Source organism: the organism of the source record quoted next, unplaced genomic scaffold (assembly GCF_019419815.1).
Source record: "Pyrus x bretschneideri cultivar Hongxiangsu unplaced genomic scaffold, Pyrus_bretschneideri_v1 Contig9, whole genome shotgun sequence".
NCBI lineage: Eukaryota > Viridiplantae > Streptophyta > Magnoliopsida > Rosales > Rosaceae > Pyrus > Pyrus x bretschneideri.
The window spans coordinates 6,450,657-6,471,813 of NW_025999831.1; the positions used below are offsets into that span (position 1 = coordinate 6,450,657).

At 37.1% G+C, this 21,157-nt stretch overlaps 2 protein-coding genes across 2 annotated transcripts; both read left to right on the plus strand.

Annotated features, from left to right (window-relative positions):
* Positions 1-7,604: 7,604 nt before the first annotated feature.
* On the plus strand, positions 7,605-9,429 carry LOC125473558 (zeatin O-glucosyltransferase-like). Its single transcript, XM_048576549.1, has one exon. The coding sequence runs from the start codon at positions 7,747-7,749 to the stop codon at positions 9,151-9,153; it is 1,407 nt and encodes a 468-aa protein (XP_048432506.1). The 5' UTR covers positions 7,605-7,746; the 3' UTR covers positions 9,154-9,429.
* A 296-nt stretch (positions 9,430-9,725) lies between these two features.
* On the plus strand, positions 9,726-11,413 carry LOC103953199 (zeatin O-glucosyltransferase). Its single transcript, XM_048576605.1, is given in 2 exon segments — positions 9,726-10,231; positions 10,233-11,413. Coding segments are annotated over 2 exon segments (1,407 nt in total). The 5' UTR covers positions 9,726-9,862; the 3' UTR covers positions 11,271-11,413.
* Positions 11,414-21,157: the final 9,744 nt, after the last annotated feature.

Consider the following 21,157-nt stretch of genomic DNA (forward strand, 5'->3'; position numbering starts at 1 on the left):
TTTTAAACCTACTCCAACTCGTTCCAATCCTTAGGTTAAATATGAGTTTTAACCCAAAACTCATTCAGTGGGAAGTTAAAGTCAAAATTGCTTTCTGAATTAGAGAGCTATCCCACCATAATGTGTATTTATATTTTAATTTTATATTTATAAATTCATTGGATCCAACAATTTTGCAACTAGAGTATTATTTTTTAATAGCGGATGATTTATTAGTAAGGAAGAAAATGACAAAGAAACTAGAAGGAAAACACTATCGGAAAGTATGAAAGATTATGCAAATTTTTGAGCAAAAGTACGATAAAAATTTGTGTAATCCCGGTAGTGTTCGAAGGATTACGCAAATTCTTATCTTACCTTTTGATTGCTAACTCGATATAAAGTTTTTAGTTTCTGGGGTCACTTTCGTTTCACTAATATTCATGATACACGTTAGCAACATCTTCTCTCAAATTTGTGGGTGCTTTAGAGATAGATTTCTTAATTACCACTCCTATTTCCTTTGACATAACCCCATATATTTTAAATCATCCAAATAAAACCTAAAATTCAAATAAGATGCCAATGCTATGTAGATAAAAAAGTGACCTATTGATATAAAGCGCAACAAAAAGAAACGATATAAAATGAAATGGGCACTAAAATTTATTGTCCATTATGCCAATGCTATGTAGATAAAAAAGCGACCTATTGATTTAGAGCACAACAAAAAAGAAACGAAATAAAATGAAATGGATGCTAAAATTTATTGTCCATTATCTCCTAGTGTAAGGAGAGACTTGAAAACTTTGAAAGAGGTCATTCTAGTACCACTCTACAACTGCAGAGACAAGAAACAAAAGTTGAACTACCACACTAGAGAAAAGCACAAGAACTTTGGGAAAACACTTTGAATATTTTCTTCATTAAAAAAAGAAAAGTAGATAAAAATGATCATTTTTTTAATCTTATGATCAAAATAGGATTTTTCAAATATGGAGAGATCATACACATAATATCCACAATAATAGGACAATAATATTTTCGTTTTTAAAAACTTAAAATGACTAAATTACTCTCATCTATAAATGGGTTATTTCTTGAGAATTTTAACGAAAAACTCTCGATACTGTTCATTTTAACGAAAAACCACATTTTTACACTAAAAAGTCAATCCTGGTACTATTCACTTTACACTTTATTTTGTCCTTATCGTTAAAACTCAAAATCTTCAAACTATTTTCATTAATTTTCTTTATTTCTTCTAGTCCAAATGTCATTGCACGTTTTTTCTAAAAATCTATCTTGCCCAATCCCTAGGTTTTTCTCTTTCCTCACCCATTGACTCCTAAGAGGTGCTGAGAGTTTATTGGACCCTCCTTCTCCCAAAGCCAATGCATCGAGAAATTTTTAGTTGTGACAAGAATACAAATGATATACTACGTGTTTTAATAGGAGTGGTGAGAAATTTTATTTTTTAAGTTATTAACTTTTTAGCATACATATCTCACAATTTATATAGTTACATATGGTGTACCACCTCGTGTACCGTTCATATTGAAAAATCTCTCTAATGCACCGCCACACCTACACTAGAGACAAGAAGAACAATCATTTTTTGGGGTTAAAAAAGCAGCCATTTTTGTTCTCTAGTGAAAAAAAGCGGAAAGATATCTTCTTTGGTCTCCTTTATCAAATTCACCCAATTAATCAATTTAGATTCTTAAAATTTGTTCCAATGGCTACAAATAAGGGATACCTTTAAAAATTGTAATAACTTTAACCGTTGAATCAATTTTTAAAGATTTAAATAAATGATTAGGTGAATTTGATGGAATAGATCTACAGAGAATCCTTTTCCCAAAAAAAGGCAGACATTTTTTGAAGGATGAGAAGAATCCCTTTAGCATTTTTCAAATGCTTTTCACATTCCCATCCACTTTTTCAGCCATCAATGCTTCAGAGATCTGGATGGGACTCTCCAAGGCCTTGGGTTTTCAGTTAAGTTTCAATCTTTTTCCCACCTTTCATTTTTTTTTTTTTCCTGCACATTTTTGGAGCAATCTGGTAAGTATTTGGTGAGTTTTGGAGCAAATCTTCAAGGAAGGTGCTGAGTATTTTACCTCCGTTTTGGGAAAAGTTAAAAATGAAGCTATGGATGATACTTGCTAAGACGTTAGTTTTTTTTACGTGCTTCGTGTAATTAATAGTGTTGGAAAATATGTGAGGGTCTAAATTCTGAAAATCTTTTAAAGATTTTTAGTTTACAAATCTTTGACCTGAAGCTAGATTATGAAAATCCTATTAAAAATCATCTCTTTCGAGTAACATATACATGCTATGCACATGACATGCACACAATATGCTCACAGATTTGAGCCAACCAAAAAATCCAAAGCTCACAACTTTCTCTTCGAAATTAGAAAAATGACATCATTACCAGTGAGTTTTTACAATTTATATGTGGGTATTTTCATCATTTCGCTTTTGTACATGATGTGCATGGCTAGTTTGTCTTATTTTGGTCCTAAGATTAACAAAATGGGTCTTTTTTTTTCTTTTTTTTTTCTTTCTATTTTTTTTGAAAAAATTGCCCCCATCTTCCCACCTTCCGATAATAAGTGGATTTTATATGCATTTTGTAACATACATTTAGAAATTAAATAGACAATAAACTTTAAATCACTGAAAATTGAAAATTATATAAAATAAATAAATTGATCAGTCAAAAACGCTCCAACTATTATTAAGTGCAACTAATTGTTGTTATTAATGCAACTAATTGTTTTTATTAAGTGATTCGGATTGGTTTGGTCATTCATAATATTTTATCCCAACGATCCTTAATTGCATTGGCCAACTTATCGACATCATCCTCTCCGGGTTGAAGAAAATTCGCCATCGGATTTGCATTTCCAATAGTGTAGAGTCCCCTCTAAATGGAATGAGGTGTTTTACATTGAACACATCAGAAGTACGAATACGGCTTGGTAACTCCAGACGATAAGCATTAGGGTCAATCTTTTCAATAATTTCATATGGCAAAATCCTACTGGCAGACAATTTGTTGTAATCTCTAGCTGAAAAAAAGATCATTTGTCAAAACTACCCAAACAAAATGTCCCACATCAAACTCCACCATTCGCCTCTTGGACTCTGTATGAGCTTTGTATTTCTAACTTGTTTCTTGAAGGTGCTTGTGAGTCATGTTGTGGGCATGCTTGATATTATAAACGAAATTTCCAGCTTGCCTTTGGAAACTTGACGGATTTGGCACCGTTCCACAAAACTATATATATCTTTGTATATGTTAGGCCAAAAATAAGAAAAAGAAACAAGCGTAAAGGTCTTTTCCCTTCCAACGTGGCCTTCATTATGTAACTCTTGTATGATCTTCAGTCTCAAACTAGACTCGGGTATACAAAGTTGATTCGCTTTTAAAGAGAAACTCATCATGCAACCCATAATCTGTTCTATTTCCTTACTCAACATCTTCAACAATTGTGGAGAAGAAATGATCAATTTTCAATAAATCCTTCAAAGAGTCAAACCCCAATACCTGAATTCTCATGGAGCCAAGTAAAAATTTCCTCCAACTCTAGGTATCCGCACTTATTAATCAACCCACTTGCGTATTGCTCACTGTATCACTTATTATTATCAAATATTAACAACTTATGTCACAAGATCCTAATTAAGTCAAATAAATGTAATTACCAACCCTAATTATGAAATTTAATGGCTTATTATGACAAACATATTCACTCATGGTGTTCCTCAATGTTTAGTATACTTATCTAAAAATCATATATTTCTTGACCAAAAGGAAGATCATACACTGAATTTGCAGCTCAAAGCCCCAAAAAATATTAATTATAACTTTCAAAGGTGTATTAATTTACCTTACATGTAAATGTTTACAATACACTAATTTACATATACGTAAACATTTTTTTTTTTGAACAAAAGATATTATCAACATTAAGGAGGAGGGGGTGGGGGGAGCTTGACTTAACCTCACAATGTCCTAACAATAATGTGGTTCAAATTCGCCTATGGCGACAATTGAACCTAAAATCTCTCCCTTATAAGTGAAGAGGAATGCCGTTAAACCGAAGTACTAAGTGGCACATATATGTAAATTTAATTGACCTATATATAATTTTTCTTGATAAAATAGTTTACATGTACACAATTTTTTTCATAAACTAATTTACTTGTATTTTGTAGACTAAACCTGAGTTCCATAGAGAAAACTGCATTCATAACCTCACAATGTCCTAATAATAATGTGGTTCAAATTCACCTCTGGCAACAATTGAACCTAAAATCTCTCCTTTATAAGTAAAGAGGAATACCATTAAACCGAAGTACTAAGTGGCACATATATGTAAATTTAATTGACCTATATATAATTTTTCTTGATAAAATAGTTTACATATATACAATTTTTTTCATAAACTAATTTACTTGTATTTTGTACTCTAAACCTGAGGTCCATAGAGAAAACTGCATTCATATTGATACAGAAATAGATCTAAATTGATACAGACTAAACCCAACTGCAACTACAAGCTTTGAACACGAATTTAAAAGCCTACGTTAAAATACGATTTGAGATGAATGGATGATAATGCTTTCCCCTTCACTTAACGCATGGAAAAGACTAACAAATATTAATAATGTCATTAGATAAGGGGAAATGAGCACACTAGAAACTGGCAGACTAAATATATTACTTAATGGTAGCCACCAAATTCTTTCTGCATGGTTGTGTATAGCTGTTAAGAGTGTTAGAGAATGGGAAAGCCAAAGTTTACATGGTTACTTTCTTTGTAATTGTACCATACCAATTTAAAGCAAAGGTGGATATGAAAATGGTATATAATTAGCGGCTAGCCATATGCGATTGGTGGCTCTAGATGCTCCCGACAATCAGACGTACCCTAAGACACATGCATGACAGCAGACTGGTTTGTGACATTCAACGACAAATATAGTTGTCAATTCAGGACAAGGATTGTCTGCCCTCCTACTTTTGGTGCCCTCTTGTACCCTCTTGTACCCTCTTGTTTGTGTGGTCACGGTTAAGCCACGTTAACATTTTATATACTATTCATTTTTGTCTTATTATCTCTATAAAAAATAAAAAAAAACAATATAAAATATTGACGTGGTTTAACCGTGACCACACAAAACAGGAGGGTACAAGAGGGCACTGGAAGTGAGAGGGCAGACAATCCTTATCCGTCAATTTACACCAAGAAGTACGTTTTACTTTGAGTTTGAGTTTGGATAACATAAATAAACTTCTTTTTAGATAAACTTGAATTTTTTTAAAGATAAAGGATAGTTTTTATTTGGAAAATTCAAATCAAATACGAGAGGACTTTTTGAAGATGACATGCATGTGGATAATTTGACATTGAATATTGAGATATATTCCAATTTTATTGTGTTATAATTTCTATTAATTATGTGGCTGTCCACTTGGAGCTAATACTTTTTCTATGTAAATCTTAAGACTGTAATAAGAAGGAAAGAACTCTAATATCTCCTCTCAGTCTTGTCTTTCTATTTATTGTTACCAAAATTTAGTTCAAACACAGAGCATTCCTTCAAGTTCAATCTCTGCTGTCAACTGTTCTTGTTAAATATTTTTAAAAAATAATAATAATTCAAGGGTGGACCCTGGAGCAAGGAGAAAATGAAGAGAGAAGGATGTTTTAAAAAATGAGTGAGTTGAGTTTGAATTGTCAATAGTAAAATATTTAAAAATTTGTTTACAATAAAAAAGGTATTGTTGGAGATGAAAAGTTCATATGAGTAACTAAAATAATTTTTTACCACTGTTCACTTGCTAGTTTAACAAAATTTTAGAGATTCTCTAGAAAATACTCAAAGTCTAGACCTCCATCAGTTCCAAACTCGATTTCTTTTATAAAGGTATTGAGATAAATTCCAAAAAATAAAACTATAGTTACCATCTTAATGAATGTTGTATAAATATGATTTCTTATATGTGAGAGACGTATGAAGCCATTTTCTGAATGTGATCCAAACAAATAGACCGTTGCGTACGAATAGGCTAAGGAGGACCACAATCAATCGATTGGAGAGTACAAATGACACAAGAAGATGCACACCTTCATCGAAATTGTAAAGCGATAAAGGGCGAACGATGCACACCGTTCTGGGGGCAATCTGCAGATCAAAGGTGCAGAACAGTGCAGGACAAAGTGCATTCGCAAGAAAAGTCGAAGACAAGTTAATTAACTAGCAACTAAGGAGATGAAAACTAGCAACTTAGGAGATGACCTCGACGGTCCATAGTGCATTCGCAGTATTTTTTTTTCATAATCATAAAAGATTGCGAATTTGATGGGACTATCGAGTTCACTTGCCTTGACCTAGTTCTCAAGACGATTAATCCAAGTTAACTAGCAAGAGTGGAGATGAATTCAGCTGTCAAATCGAATTTGCAGTCATTTTCGTAATCATAAAATAGTGCAAGGTCCTGTAAATTCCATGGGGCCGTGAGTTCAACTTGCATTGGCCTAGTACGTGCATTATTTTCCTAGCCTAGAGTAAAAAGTGGTGATGTTACCCCTCAAGTTCAACTTAGCCACCAAAGGAACAATGCTTATCAACATCCCCAACCACCAAGAGAATTTTTTCATTGTGATGAGAACATAGATTGTATTGTACATCACGTGTTTTTTACGTAAATGATGAGAAATTGTGTTTTTTTAAGTTATTAACTTTTTAGCACACATATTCCACCATTAATATAATGACATATAATATACTACTTCATGTTTCAGTTACATCAAAAAATCTCTCCAACCACCAATTAACTCATGCTCTGGCAACATGCAATGCAATAATTCAAGTAACTAAAAAAAACAAGAAAATCAACGCAAACCCTACTTTTAAAGCAATCTAGGAAAAATCCAAATTTTGACTGAGATCACCCACAAGTACGTATATCAGAAAACGACAAAAGCAAAGGCGGCAAAGGCGGCAAAAGGATGGGTGTGTGTATCTTTCTTGTTGCCAGTGTTGTCGAGTATTACGACTTTTCGAAGCCATAAAAGGAGGCAACTTCTGTAGTTCCGATGGCTAAAATACAAAAAGAGAGAACAAGAAAAGGAATACATATATATGTTTTCGGTTTAAAGTTTTGATTGTTAAACAATTATTAGAACTATGATTGATATTTTTTTTCACTGATCTTAAATTGGATTCGCATGGATAGTAATGATGTAAAATATTTGCATTAGATTTGATTCTTAGTTAATAGTTATCTTATTTTGTGATCAAGCTCAATCCCTTATTCTTTTAAATAGATTGTTTCTCCCCGCTTAAAGTAAAATATTATTGTATTAATAAATAAAAAAATAGAAAGAAAATAATTTATCATTCTCATTGTTACCCCCGTGATTGAGATTAGGATCACAGTGGCCCATTTTGGCTGCCCTTGCCTCCTAAGTAGTTTCGTTCTTCATTTTTCTTTCTTTTTCTTTTTGAAAGGGTATAATGAACCCTACTGCTAATAACAACACCAAAACAAGAGGTAAAGAGATAAAAATTTAAAATGTTAATAGACTCAATAGCAATGTGCACGACAAATGACACAATGTTATATATATATATACCTTACAAAATCCCAATTTGGTTCTATAAAAAGAAGCTCAAACACGATTCATCTCAAGCTTCAATCATATAAGCAAAACACTTCTGATCCAAGTCTCATTTGATTGATATATGGCTCACGGTGACCAACACCATCAAAACCAATCCCAAGTGGTAGTGGTCATGGTACCCTTGCCAGCCCAAGGCCACCTCAACCAACTCCTACACCTCTCTCGCCTCATCTCCGCCTACAACATCCCCGTCCACTACGTTGGCGCCGCCACTCACAACCGCCAAGTTAAGCTCCGAGCCCACCGTTGGGAAGCCAAGCTCCAATTTCATGACTTTCCAACCCCTCCTTCCATCTCCCCTCCTCCTAACCCCAATGCCACAAACAAGTTCCCCTCTCATCTCCAACCCTCCTTTAAAGCCACCGCCCACCTCCGCCAGCCAGTGGCAAAGCTCTTACGTGAGTTGTCACCCAAAGCGAGAAGAGTCATCGTCATCCACGACTCCATGATGGCTTCAGTCATTCAAGATGTTGCTTCTATACCAAATGGAGAGTCCTACACTTTTCACTCCGTCTCTGCCTTTACCATTTTTTTGTACCTGTGGGAAGTAATCGGAATGCCGAAAAAGCTCGAGGAGCTCGATGTCAAGCTCCCAAACGGCATCCCGTCCCTTGAAGGTTGTTTCACTATTGAGTTCATGAATTTCATTGGTGAACAACATGAACACCAAAAGTTGATCAACGCAGGGAACCTTCACAACACCAGTAGAACCATTGAAGGACCATACATAGATTTACTCAACAGGATTGGTCAGCAGAAGCATTGGGCCATAGGGCCATTCAACCCTACTACAGTTGCAAACCCTAAGAATAATTCAAATGGTAGTAGGCACAAGTGTTTGGAATGGTTGGACAAACAAGAACAAAGTTCAGTGATCTATGTGTCTTTTGGGACAACCACAACCATGAAAGATGAGCAAATTCAAGAGCTGGCAATTGGATTGGAGGAAAGCAAGCAACAGTTCATTTGGGTTTTGAGGGATGCTGATAAAGGTGACCTTTTCAGTGATGGGGAGGTGAGAAGGGCTGAGCTGCCACAAGGGTATGAAGAGAGAGTGAAAGGTAGGGGATTAGTGGTTCGAGACTGGGCCCCACAGCTGGAAATCCTGTCCCACAAATCAACAGGAGGGTTTCTGAGTCACTGTGGGTGGAACTCATGCATAGAGAGCATCACCATGGGGGTCCCCATAGCAGCTTGGCCAATGCACTCTGACCAACCAAGGAATACTGTTTTGATCACAAAGTTGCTTGGAGTTGGTTTTGTTATGAGGGATTGGGATAAGAGGGATGAGCTTGTCACGTCACAGAGCATTAAAAATGGTGTGCAGAAATTTATGTGGTCAGAAGAAGGGGATGAGATAAGGAAGAGGGCGGCGGAGTTGGGGGCTGACGTCCGCCAGTTGAGGGTTGAAGGTGGGGCTTCTTACATGGAGTTTTCTTCTTTTATTGCTCATATCACTAGATACTAGTATTGTTAGAGTATATAGGATATGGAGGGTGTGGATCATGACACATGTCATTAGCTAAAAAGATAAGACAGTTAGGATGGTTGGTATTGTAAGATCCATCTATACATATATATGTTTTCGGTTTAAAGTTTTGATTGTTAAACAATTATTAGAACTATGATTGATATTTTTTTCCACTGATCTTAAATTGGATTCGCGTGGATAGTAATGATGTAAAATATTTGCATTAGGTTTGATTCTTAGTTAATAGTTATCTTATTTTGTGATCAAGCTCAATCCCTTATTCTTTTAAATAGATTGTTGCTTCCCGCTTAAAGTAAAATATTATTGTATTAATAAATAAAAAAATAGAAAGAAAATAATTTATCATTCTCATTGTTACCCCCGTGATTGAGATTAGGATCACAGTGGCCCATTTTGGCTGCCCTTGCCTCCTAAGTAGTTTCGTTCTTAATATTTTTTTTTTCTTTTTGAAAAGGTATAATGAACCCTACTGCTAATAACAACACCAAAACAAAAGGTAAAGAGATAAAAATTTAAAATGTTAATAGACTCAATAGCAATGTGCACGACAAATGACACAATGTTATATATATATACCTTACAAAATCCCAATTTGGTTCTATAAAAAGAAGCTCAAACACGATTCATCTCAAGCTTCAATCATATAAGCAAAACACTTCTGATCCAAGTCTCATTTGATTGATATATGGCTCACGGTGACCAACACCATCAAAACCAATCCCAAGTGGTAGTGGTCATGGTACCCTTGCCAGCCCAAGGCCACCTCAACCAACTCCTACACCTCTCTCGCCTCATCTCCGCCTACAATATCCCCGTCCACTACGTTGGCGCCGCCACTCACAACCGCCAAGTCAAGCTCCGAGCCCACCGTTGGGAAGCCAAGCTCCAATTTCATGACTTTCCAACCCCTCCTTTCCTCTCCCCTCCTCCTAACCCCAATGACACAAACAAGTTCCCCTCTCATCTCCAACCCTCCTTTAAAGCCACCGCCCACCTCCGCCAGCCCGTGGCGAAGCTCTTACGTGAGTTGTCACCCAAAGCAAGAAGAGTCATCAGTCATCCACGACTCCATGATGGCTTCAGTCATTCAAGATGTTGCTTCTATACCAAATGGAGAGTCCTACACTTTTCACTCCGTCTCTGCCTTTACCATTTTTTTGTACCTGTGGGAAGTAATCGGAATGCCGAAAAAGCTCGAGGAGCTCGACGTCAAGCTCCCAAATGGCATCCCGTCTCTTGAAGGTTGTTTCACTATTGAGTTCATGAATTTCATTGGTGAACAACATGAACACCAAAAGTTGATCAACGCAGGGAACCTTCACAACACCAGTAGAACCATTGAAGGACCATACATAGATTTACTCAACAGGATTGGTCAGCAGAAGCATTGGGCCATAGGGCCATTCAACCCTACTACAGTTGCAAACCCTAATAATAATTCAAATGGTAGTAGGCACAAGTGTTTGGAATGGTTGGACAAACAAGAACAAAGTTCAGTGATCTATGTGTCTTTTGGGACAACCACAGCCATGAAAGATGAGCAAATTCAAGAGCTGGCAATTGGATTGGAGGAAAGCAAGCAACAGTTCATTTGGGTTTTGAGGGATGCTGATAAAGGTGACCTTTTCAGTGATGGGGAGGTGAGAAGGGCTGAGCTGCCACAAGGGTATGAAGAGAGAGTGAAAGGTAGGGGATTAGTGGTTCGAGACTGGGCCCCACAGCTGGAAATCCTGTCCCACAAATCAACAGGAGGGTTTCTGAGTCACTGTGGGTGGAACTCATGCATAGAGAGCATCACCATGGGGGTTCCCATAGCAGCTTGGCCAATGCACTCTGACCAACCAAGGAATACTGTTTTGATCACAAAGTTGCTTGGAGTTGGTTTTGTTATGAGGGATTGGGATAAGAGGGATGAGCTTGTCACGTCACAGAGCATTAAAAATGGTGTGCAGAAATTTTTGTGGTCAGAAGAAGGGGATGAGATAAGGAAGAGGGCGGCGGAGTTGGGGGCTGACGTCCGCCAGTCGAGGGTTGAAGGTGGAGCTTCTTACATGGAGTTTTCTTCTTTTATTGCTCATATCACTAGATATTAGTATTGTTAGAGTATATAGGATATGGAGGATGTGGATCATGACACATGTCATTGGCTAAAAAGATAAGGCAGTTAGGATTGTTGGTATTGTAAGGTCCATCTCTATAACCAGAAAGTTTATCAAGAAAATACAAGTGAAAATCATTCTCTTTCTCTCTCTAAATTTTCTCTGTTTCCTTCTTCGTCTTCTATAATCTCTCTGTTCTCTTCTTCCTGCATAATGCTTAACAAGTATTTGTGTACTTAATTCATCGTTTCGAGTTAAATTTAAGAATCTCAACCTCCTCCTTTCGAGTTTTTAAGTGTTTCCTTTACTAGAAGAAGAAGAACCCTATTTCGAGGGAAAAATAACCATATGCGTTGGTGGGCTTTACCTCTATTAGAAAAATGGTACAAATGATAGTACAAATAGATGGTAAGTGTGACATTACATTTTTCAATAATAAAAATAAACAAGTAACGATTTTATTTTATTATAAATATATATTTTATATAGGTTTTTTAGCTAAAATAGTTCATGAGATTTGCATAACTCATCACTTTTGTCCCTAAGATTTGAAATCAATAGAATTGGTCCCTAAGTTTGTCCACAATCAATCATTTTGGTCATTTCATTAAAATCTCCATTAAATAAGGATAAAATGACAAAAATACCCTCAATTTTTGTCAAATCATTTTGGCCTATTGTTTATCATATTGAGGGTAATTTTGTCATTTTGATCTTTATTTAACATATTTTTTCACCGAATGAACAAAACGATTGATGGTGAACAATCTCATGAACCACTCCTATCGATTTCAAATCTAAAAACCAAAGTGAGAGATTAAGAAAATCTCAAGGACCATTTTGGCTAAAAAGCCTTTTATATATAACACAAGCTACACATTTTTTTAACACATTTTAGTCCTTTAGTTTTGGTCACATACACATTTTAGTCCTTAAATCCATGTTTACCCCCACAATTTATACGTGTCCACCAACTCCATTCACTTTCAACCACATTTAATATGGACGATCATTTGAACAATATATTCTCTTTTTGGCAACTACACTATTCCAAAATTTGTTGCTTTCACTTTCCTGTCCTTTAATATATGAGAAGTATATACCAATCTCACATACATGTGCAGTAAATGAGGCGAGAACTGGATTTTGCACACCTAATGGCTTAAGCCACTGTTCCCATTTTCTCGAAGTTACTGTCAAATACCCTATTACATCTCCGCTTCCTCATAAACCAACACGCAGTACTGCAAGAGTTTATCGTTCATAGTTTATACTCATGCAAGCCAAGAGAGTGCTCCAACAGAGTAATGTATAAGGACAAATTCCGCATTCTAGCGCTACCTCATACACGGGTCAATCCCACAGCGACTAAAATGGAGTAATATTGGCACGATCCTACCTTCATCACGGCGGTTGACAATGTAATCGGCTGCCTCGTGGATGACGTTTTTTAACACGAACATAACCCTCTACCGCATGGTAGCAACAGAACGTGCACTACTACTTGCGGTGGCATCACAATTTATTAGTTTCTGCAAATTTGTGAAACATCATTCTCTTCGCAACCTACCTCATTTATCATTTTAGGTAAAAAGTATTAGATACAACATTAATTTTATGATGTGCAATAAAAAGTTGGCACCAGCCTTTATATTAATATCGACAACGACATGCAAATATACTAGTTGGTAATTTATGAAACATTTTGATTTTTTATTTCTAGATCTTAAATTATTGCGTTGAGAAATGCTAAAGAGACTCTCTCATAGGTGAGACTCTCTATAAACTCCCTGGCATCTCACAGTTTAACTTCAATTTCTATGCCAACATTATAAAACATTGTGCCAAAATAAAGAGATAGGAGAAAGTATATTTTAGTTGTGCATTTTGGGAATTTGGTGAGAGAGACAGGAGAAAGTATATTTGTTGCACTTAAACCATCTCCAAAATACCAAATAAACTGGGTTTTTTTTTTTTTTTAGCAAAGAAATGAGTCAAATATATTTAATTTAATTTTTAATGAGTGGTTCCATTGACAATCAATAAAATAAAAACTAAAATCAATTTTAATCATTTTTAATAGTTAATATAACTACAGGACCCAATGTAATAATAAAATAAATATTTAACACATCTATTAGAATAAAAGAAGATTAACATTTGTATTCAATGGACCAGATCAGCCATCAAATAAAATTTTGATTTATTATATTTGACACCTCCTTGGAGACGCTCTAAGGTAGACAGAGAAAGGAAAGTGTTTTGGTGTTTTCAGCAGAGCAATTTTGGGTTGGGTGCGTGTTAGTGTTACATATAATTTTGGACCTTCATTTTTTTTTTTCTTTTGTCGAAAGATAAAACTTAATTGAATTAAATACGAATCGTTACATGCGCATCCTCTGCTAGAATATTAAACAGAAACTCAGGTCCTAACTTATCCCAGCCAAATGTCCCGCCATGCTTAACAACGTATGCCGCTATCGAGTGGGCTGCACGATTACAATGACGAGGGGTAAGCAAAACATCACCGACTGCAATAAGCTCGTCATTCTCCAAATATCTTGGAGATAAATCTCGAGAATCACATCAACCGCAATCTCTTTGTTGATCATCTGAACCAACCCTTTAGAATCCGATTCAACCACCAACCTATAACTAGTTCCCCCAGCGCTACCCACCATTGCCTCCATACCCTAGTGAACTGCCTCAGCCTCTGCCATAATTGCGGCCCCAAAAAACCCCCGTCCTTCCCCTCCTGCTAGCTTTGGAATCCTAGCGAAATCCCGAAGCACCCACCCAACCCCTCCCTCATTCGTGTGTTTCATTCATGCTGCATCGCAATTTAATTTCAACACACCAAAATCCGGTTCCTGCCAACACCCCACACCCACCTTACTCCCCGTCCCCAACTAATGCCCCTCCTCAAATCCCATTCCCTCCCCAATTCCCCTATCCTTCCCACGGCTTCCCAAATCCTCACCACGACTCTGCCCTAAGCGCCTCCCCACCCCCGACAACCTAACCCTTATATCCTCCCCTCCCTCCCCCATCGTGTCCCCCATAGCATCTCTAAATTGAACAATTTGCCGCTGCCATAGGTCAACAGCCACATGAGGTAAAATCTGCACCCCATTAAAGACAATCTCATTCCTACATTTCCAAATACGCCAAAAACCAAAGACCACCTTCTGCATCATTGCCTCGATATCCACCTCCTTCTCCATCCGCTGCCATCCTTCTAAAAAATCATTGACCCCCAATCCCACCATATTAATGTGTAGGGACGTCCCAAACCAAAACGCTCGACTAAAGTCACAAGCAAAGAACAGATGGGCCTCTATTTCATCACTCGCACCGCAAAAATCACATTTATTCACTAGCCTAATCCGTCGACGCTCCAAGTTATGCTTAACTGCCAATGCCTTTCTACACGCCTTCCAAATAAAAAACGTAGTTTGTGCGGCACCTTAAGAGACCAAATCCTTTTCCAAACCCCTTCCAATGTACTTGAATTGCTCGACATCCCACTTCCCTTCCTTCCAAGCTCACCATTTTTCATCATATCCATCGCAACATGATACCTCGACCGTACAAAATAAAAACCAGTTTTTGTGTAATGCCAAATTCGTTGATCCGCACACCCAAGCCTACTAATCGGTATAGTCCGTATCAATGCCAAGTCATCCGAAGCCACCAATGCCGCAACCTCCTCAAGCCTTCACCTTGTCCTATCCGGCCTGATCAACTCAGACACTAATATATTTGGATCCCCATTCCTCAACACAGGTTTAAACGAATGGGGTTTGGGAAGCTAAGGGTCGACCACCCTAATCAACTCCCCATTCCCCACCCTCCACCTTAACCTTCTGGTCAATATTTGCCTCCTCCACAGAATGCCTTTCCATCCCCAGGACGACTTATTTTTCCCATTTGCCTCCAAGAAAGATGTGTTAGGAAAATATTTATCCTTTAAAACCCTACTAAGCAGCGACTCTGGTGTCCGCAACACCCTCCAACTAATTTTAGCAAGCATAGCTACATTAAACCCCATAAGATCTCGAAAACCCAAACCTCCCACCTTCTTACGTGCAGTCAATTTTTTCCATGCTACCCAGTGACAGCCCTTAGTTTTCGATTGACTCCTCCACCAAAATTGAGCAATGACTCGCTCCATTTCTTTGCATGTGGTAACCGGCAACTTAAAACACGTCATAGCATGGTTCGGCATAGCCATTGCAACCGATTTAGTTAAAATCTCCTTCCCCGCCGAAGACAAAAATTGCTCTGCCCACCCATCAATACGACAGTTAATACCCTAACGTACAGATTCAAAGACCACCTTCTTCGAAGCCCTAAAGTCAGCTTGAATTCCCATATACTTCCCAAACCCATCTCGAGCTTTGATTTGCATCCTTGATACAATCCTTTTTTTATTCTTCTTCAAACAGCCCTTCCCAAAGAAAATCGAACTTTTCTCCAAATTAATAATTTGACCCTATACCTTACCATAATCCTCCAAAATTTTTACCATGTTCCCTGCTTCAGTTACATCCGCTTTACAAAAAATCACTGAGTCATCCGCAAAAAACAAATGAGCAATTGCCGTAGCCTCCGGCGCCACCCTTACATTACTAATTATCCCCTCCTTTTCATTTTGCTGAATATATGCCAAAAGACCTTCGGCACATATTAGAAAAAGAAAAAGGGACGATCACCCTGTCTCAACCCTCTTTTTGGCCGGAAATAACCCGATGGAACCCTATTCACTATCACACTGTACAACACCATAGAACTGCATTCACGAATCCAAGCACAAAATTTAGTATGAAAACCCAAATTATTCATCACCTCAAGCAAGAAACACCATTCCACACGATCATAAGCTTTCACCATATCCAGTTTAACCGCCATTCGACCATCCTCTCCCTTCACCCCTTGCTTCAAAGAATGCAAAATCTCATGAACAACCAAGATATTGTCATGAACTTGTCTCCCCGAAACAAAAGCCGACTGATTATGGCTTATAATCTGATCCATTACACACTTGAGTCTTTTCGTCAAAAGGTTAGCGATTACCTTATACACGATATTACATAATGATATAGGCCTAAGCTCAGTCATCCACCGCAGAGCCTTCACCTTTGGAATTCACACAATATGGGTATGGTTAATCTTTTGCAACAACCTTCCGAAATGATAGAAGGCATGCACCATGCGGATAATATCATCCCCCACACCTCCCAATGATCCTGGAAAACAGCAGCCATAAATCCATCAGGACCAGGAGATTTAGTAGCAGGAAGTTGAAACACAGCCTCTCTAATTTCCTCCACCAAAAAAGGCCGGATAAGCTCGTCATTCTGCGTTCCCTCCACCTTTCCCCCCACACATGCCGCCACCTCCCCACTACTCCACGAGCCCCCAGACTGAAATAAAGTGATGAAATAATCTACCCCAATCGCCTACATACGTGCCTGCTCCATGTGCCAAACCCCTTGATTATCTTCCAGCCTCTGCAAACTATTATTTCTCCGCCGTTGAACTGTTTGAGCATGGAAAAACTTCGTGTTTTTGTCACCTTCAAGAAGCCATGTATTCCGAGATTTCGTTTTCCAATATATTTCTTCCTCCTTTAGTGCCACCATCAATTCCTTTTCCTTTCCCCTAATATATTCCTGCCGTACCCTCCCATCCACCATTCCTTTCCTGATGTCATCCCGTAGTTCCTCAATACGCCGTTTAGAGTTCGGTTTGGTAGTCTTCGTCCACCTATTCAAATGGCGCCGAGTCCCTTTCAATTTTTCCCAAACTTTAAAACCCCAAGACATCCCACCAACCCATCCCTCCCCCCCCCCCCCAAAGACACTTGAAGCTTCCAAGCCTCCTTAACAATCTCTCCACACTCCGGCTTCTTCCTCCACGTAGAATCGTAAATAAACCTCCTTGGGCCTTTGTGGGTGATAGGATGAGGAACCAAAATAAGCATAGAATGATCCGAACCCTCCAACACCACATGCTTAATTTTCACATTAGGAAATAATCTCATCCATCCTATACTTGCGACACCACGATCAAGCCTTTGTTGAATCAAACCATTCTCCCGTTTATTTCTCCACGTAAAAGGGGTAGCCCTCAAAACCCAAATCAAGGAGCTCATTTTCTGCTAGGAAATCCCTAAAATCTCTCGTACTTGCCATAGAACGGTAATTACCTCCCTCATTTTCTTCATCATCCACAATATCTTTAAAGTCGCCAATCGTCAAATAGTACCCACTAGAATTCCTAATCTATTTACTTAGCTCTTCCCACTGTCGCTTCCTTCGCTTATAATCTGTACTTGCATATAGACCTGGCATTCGTGTCGTGTTGCCCGTGTTCGTGTCGTTTTCGTGTCATACCCGATATCTTAACGGGTCGTGTCGTGTAACACCCGTTAAAATAAACGGGTAAAATGACCCGACCCGAAATCGACCCGATAATATTAACGGGTAATATGACCTGACCCGTTACCTGTTAAGAAAAATATATTTTAAAATAATAAATAATTAAATAAAAAAACATAATACTTTTTTGCGTGAAAAAAAGGTTGTAGTTGCACGCCCAAACTAATAACCCTAAACGGTCGTTGGACCCCATTCCAAAATTGGGCCATATAGAGAGAGACTAGAGAAAGAAAGGGATTATATTTATTATTTAGGGCTGCTGGGCATTTGCATTTGGGCAGTGGGCTGGCAGCCTGGGCCCTGGGCTCTCAAAGTCAGTGGGCTGGCTTTGTTAGTGGCTTTTATTTATTTTTATTTTTTTTTTGTTTGAAGTCTTTAATAGTTTTTTAATTAATGTAGAAGTATAAAAAATATAGAAAAAATATATAAACGCTCGTAATAACAAGCTTTACAACTTTCGTGAAGAGCTTAACTTTGAAATTCGCCACTATAATCATATAAATCATAGATTAAAATTTAACCGTTGATTGTTGTTTACATTTACGCTTCATTTTTCTCATCAAATTTTGTTTTTTCAGATTTTTTTTTTAAAACATGATCTATTAGAGGATGCCAAAAGATGAACGGTTTGGATCGTTGATATTATGTTCAGAGTTTTATGGTTAGTGAAAATATTGTTTGATGTTTATAAAGTTTCTACAAACTATATGACATCGACTCATATTTCAATTAACCGTAAATATCGAAACATGATATTAAAGATCTAAACCGTTCATCTTCTTACATCCGCCAGATGATCATGTTTTCAAAAAAGAAAATTTAAAAAATGAAATTCAGTAACAAGAATAAGGCGTAAATGACAATCAACGGTTAAATATAAATTTAAGGTTTATGGATTATAGTGTTGGATTTCGAAGCTGACCTCTTCATGAAAGTTGTAAAGCTTGTCATTATGAGTGATTGTATATTTTTTTTACATTTTTTACACTTATACAATAATTATTATTAACTTTATTAATTTTTCCCTCAAATAAAAAACATTATTTATGAGGATTTGGGTCACTAGATAAAGGGATTAGATTTATTATTTAGGGCTGCTGGGCATTTGCATTTGGGCAGTGGGCTGACAGCCTGGGCCCTGGGCTCTCAAAGTCAGTGGGCTGGCTTTGTTAGTGGCTTTTATTTATTTATTTATTTTTTGTTTGAAGTCTTTAATAGTTTTTTAATTAATGTAGAAGTATAAAAAATATAGAAAAAATATATAAACGCTCGTAATAACAAGCTTTACAACTTTCGTGAAGAGCTTAACTTTGAAATTCGCCACTATAATCATATAAATCATAGATTAAAATTTAACCGTTGATTGTTGTTTACATTTACGCTTCATTTTTCTCATCAAATTTTGTTTTTTCAGATTTTTTTTTTTTGAAAACATGATCTATTAGAGGATGCCAAAAGATGAACGGTTTGGATCGTTGATATTATGTTCAGAGTTTTATGGTTAGTGAAAATATTGTTTGATGTTTATAAAGTTTCTACAAACTATATGACATCGACTCATATTTCAATTAACCGTAAATATCGAAACATGATATTAAAGATCTAAACCGCTCATCTTCTTACATCCGCCAGATGATCATGTTTTCAAAAAGAAAATTAAAAAAATGAAATTCAGTAACAAGAATAAGGCGTAAATGACAATCAACGGTTAAATATAAATTTAAGGTTTATGGATTATAGTGTTGGATTTCGAAGCTGACCCCTTCATGAAAGTTGTAAAGCTTGTCATTATGAGTGATTGTATATTTTTTTCACATTTTTTACACTTCTACAATAATTATTATGAACTTTATTAATTTTTCCCTCAAATAAAAAACATTATTTATGAGGATTTGGAGGATTTTAAAAATCTAAACGATAATTTAAGTGTAACCATTATATACTGGTAGAGGAATAATGATGAATCACAAGTGTTTATATATTCTTTGACATTTTTCATACTTGTATGTATGTCTTCTTAGTTTATTTTAATTTTGGACAACAACATATTAAATAAAATTTATTATCCTAAACTTTTCAAGGGTATTAACTATTGAGGTGGGCCTGGCTCACGGACCTTTTGGTAGCATGGTTTAAGGCTTTAAGCCTTTTAGTTTTAGGGAAGCATATTTGATTTTATAAGTTGGACTCTCTCTCTCTCTCTCTCTCTCCCTAAAATCAAATGTGCATGGTTTTATAAAATCAAATGAAGCAGCATGACTCCTAAGTCCTAACCCTTTGGCCTTTGCTTGACAACCTATGGGCTATGGGTCAGAATTTCCTCCTTCAAGGAAGGAGAGCTCCCATATGATATCCTAGTATTGATAATAATTAATAAGGAACTCTCATAATAAAAATAAATAATGACAAAATTTTTGTTTTTTTTAACTTATATAGAATAATAATACAAAACTATATATTTAATATAGAATATATTGTACATATAATATATTAATAGGGCTATTGTATTTTATAATAAATCTTTTAGTAATTAAACTTTAAAATGATCAAAATCATTTTTTTCTTAACGGGTCGAAACAGGTTACCCACGTGTTACCCGCGTGTATACCCGTTAACAACCCGTTATTAACGGGTTCTTAACGGGTCACCCGATAATGACCCGATAAGTTATCGTGTTGACCCGAAACCCGTTATTTTCGTGTCGTTTTCGTGTCGTGTTATCGTGTCGTGTCAGAAACTGCCGGGTCTACTTGCATATACCGCTATCAACTTCCAATCCGACCGAAGCGGGTCACTTCCCACACCCAAGTCAATATAAAAACTAGTCCACACAATACTAGAAATGTCCACCCCCTCTTTCCAAAACACACACAAACCTCCACCAATTCCTTTTGGTTCCACCGGTTGCATAAAATCCATTCGTAACAATTTAAGTAAATACCTATAGCGATCACTTTTATTTTTTGTCTCAAGTAAAATCATTACGCCGGGGTTGTGGAGCCTCACCTGCTACACCAAGCCATCAACTGTCAAGGAAACCCCAATTCCTTGACAGTTCCAACATAATGTTTTCATGACGACCGTGGAGACCCTTCACGGCTGGTCTCCTTCGCCTCAGAAAAAACAAGAGCTCACTTGTTTCCGATACTGGAAACTTCCCTAGTCGTCCCATCAATCACCTCATCCATTTCCTCAATTCGCCTCTTCCTTCGCCTACTATCTCGACTAATAGCCTTAATGATAAGGCCCAACTGAAATGGATCCGAGTCTTGAGTCTCGTGGTACCCTTCACCATCCACCATCACCTCCTGCACTTCGTCCCCCACCTGCTGCACCTCTTTCATACCCCTAATTTGCTGCACCACAGCGAAACTTCCTTCATCATCCATGTTCACAGGAACGTTCAGATCCACCTGTATACCTCGTCGGTTCCCTTCC

What these genes read in the sequence shown, in the direction of transcription:
- LOC125473558 (XM_048576549.1), top strand. Translation starts at nt 7,747, where the DNA reads ATGGCTCACGGTGACCAACACCATCAAAACCAATCCCAAGTGGTAGTG.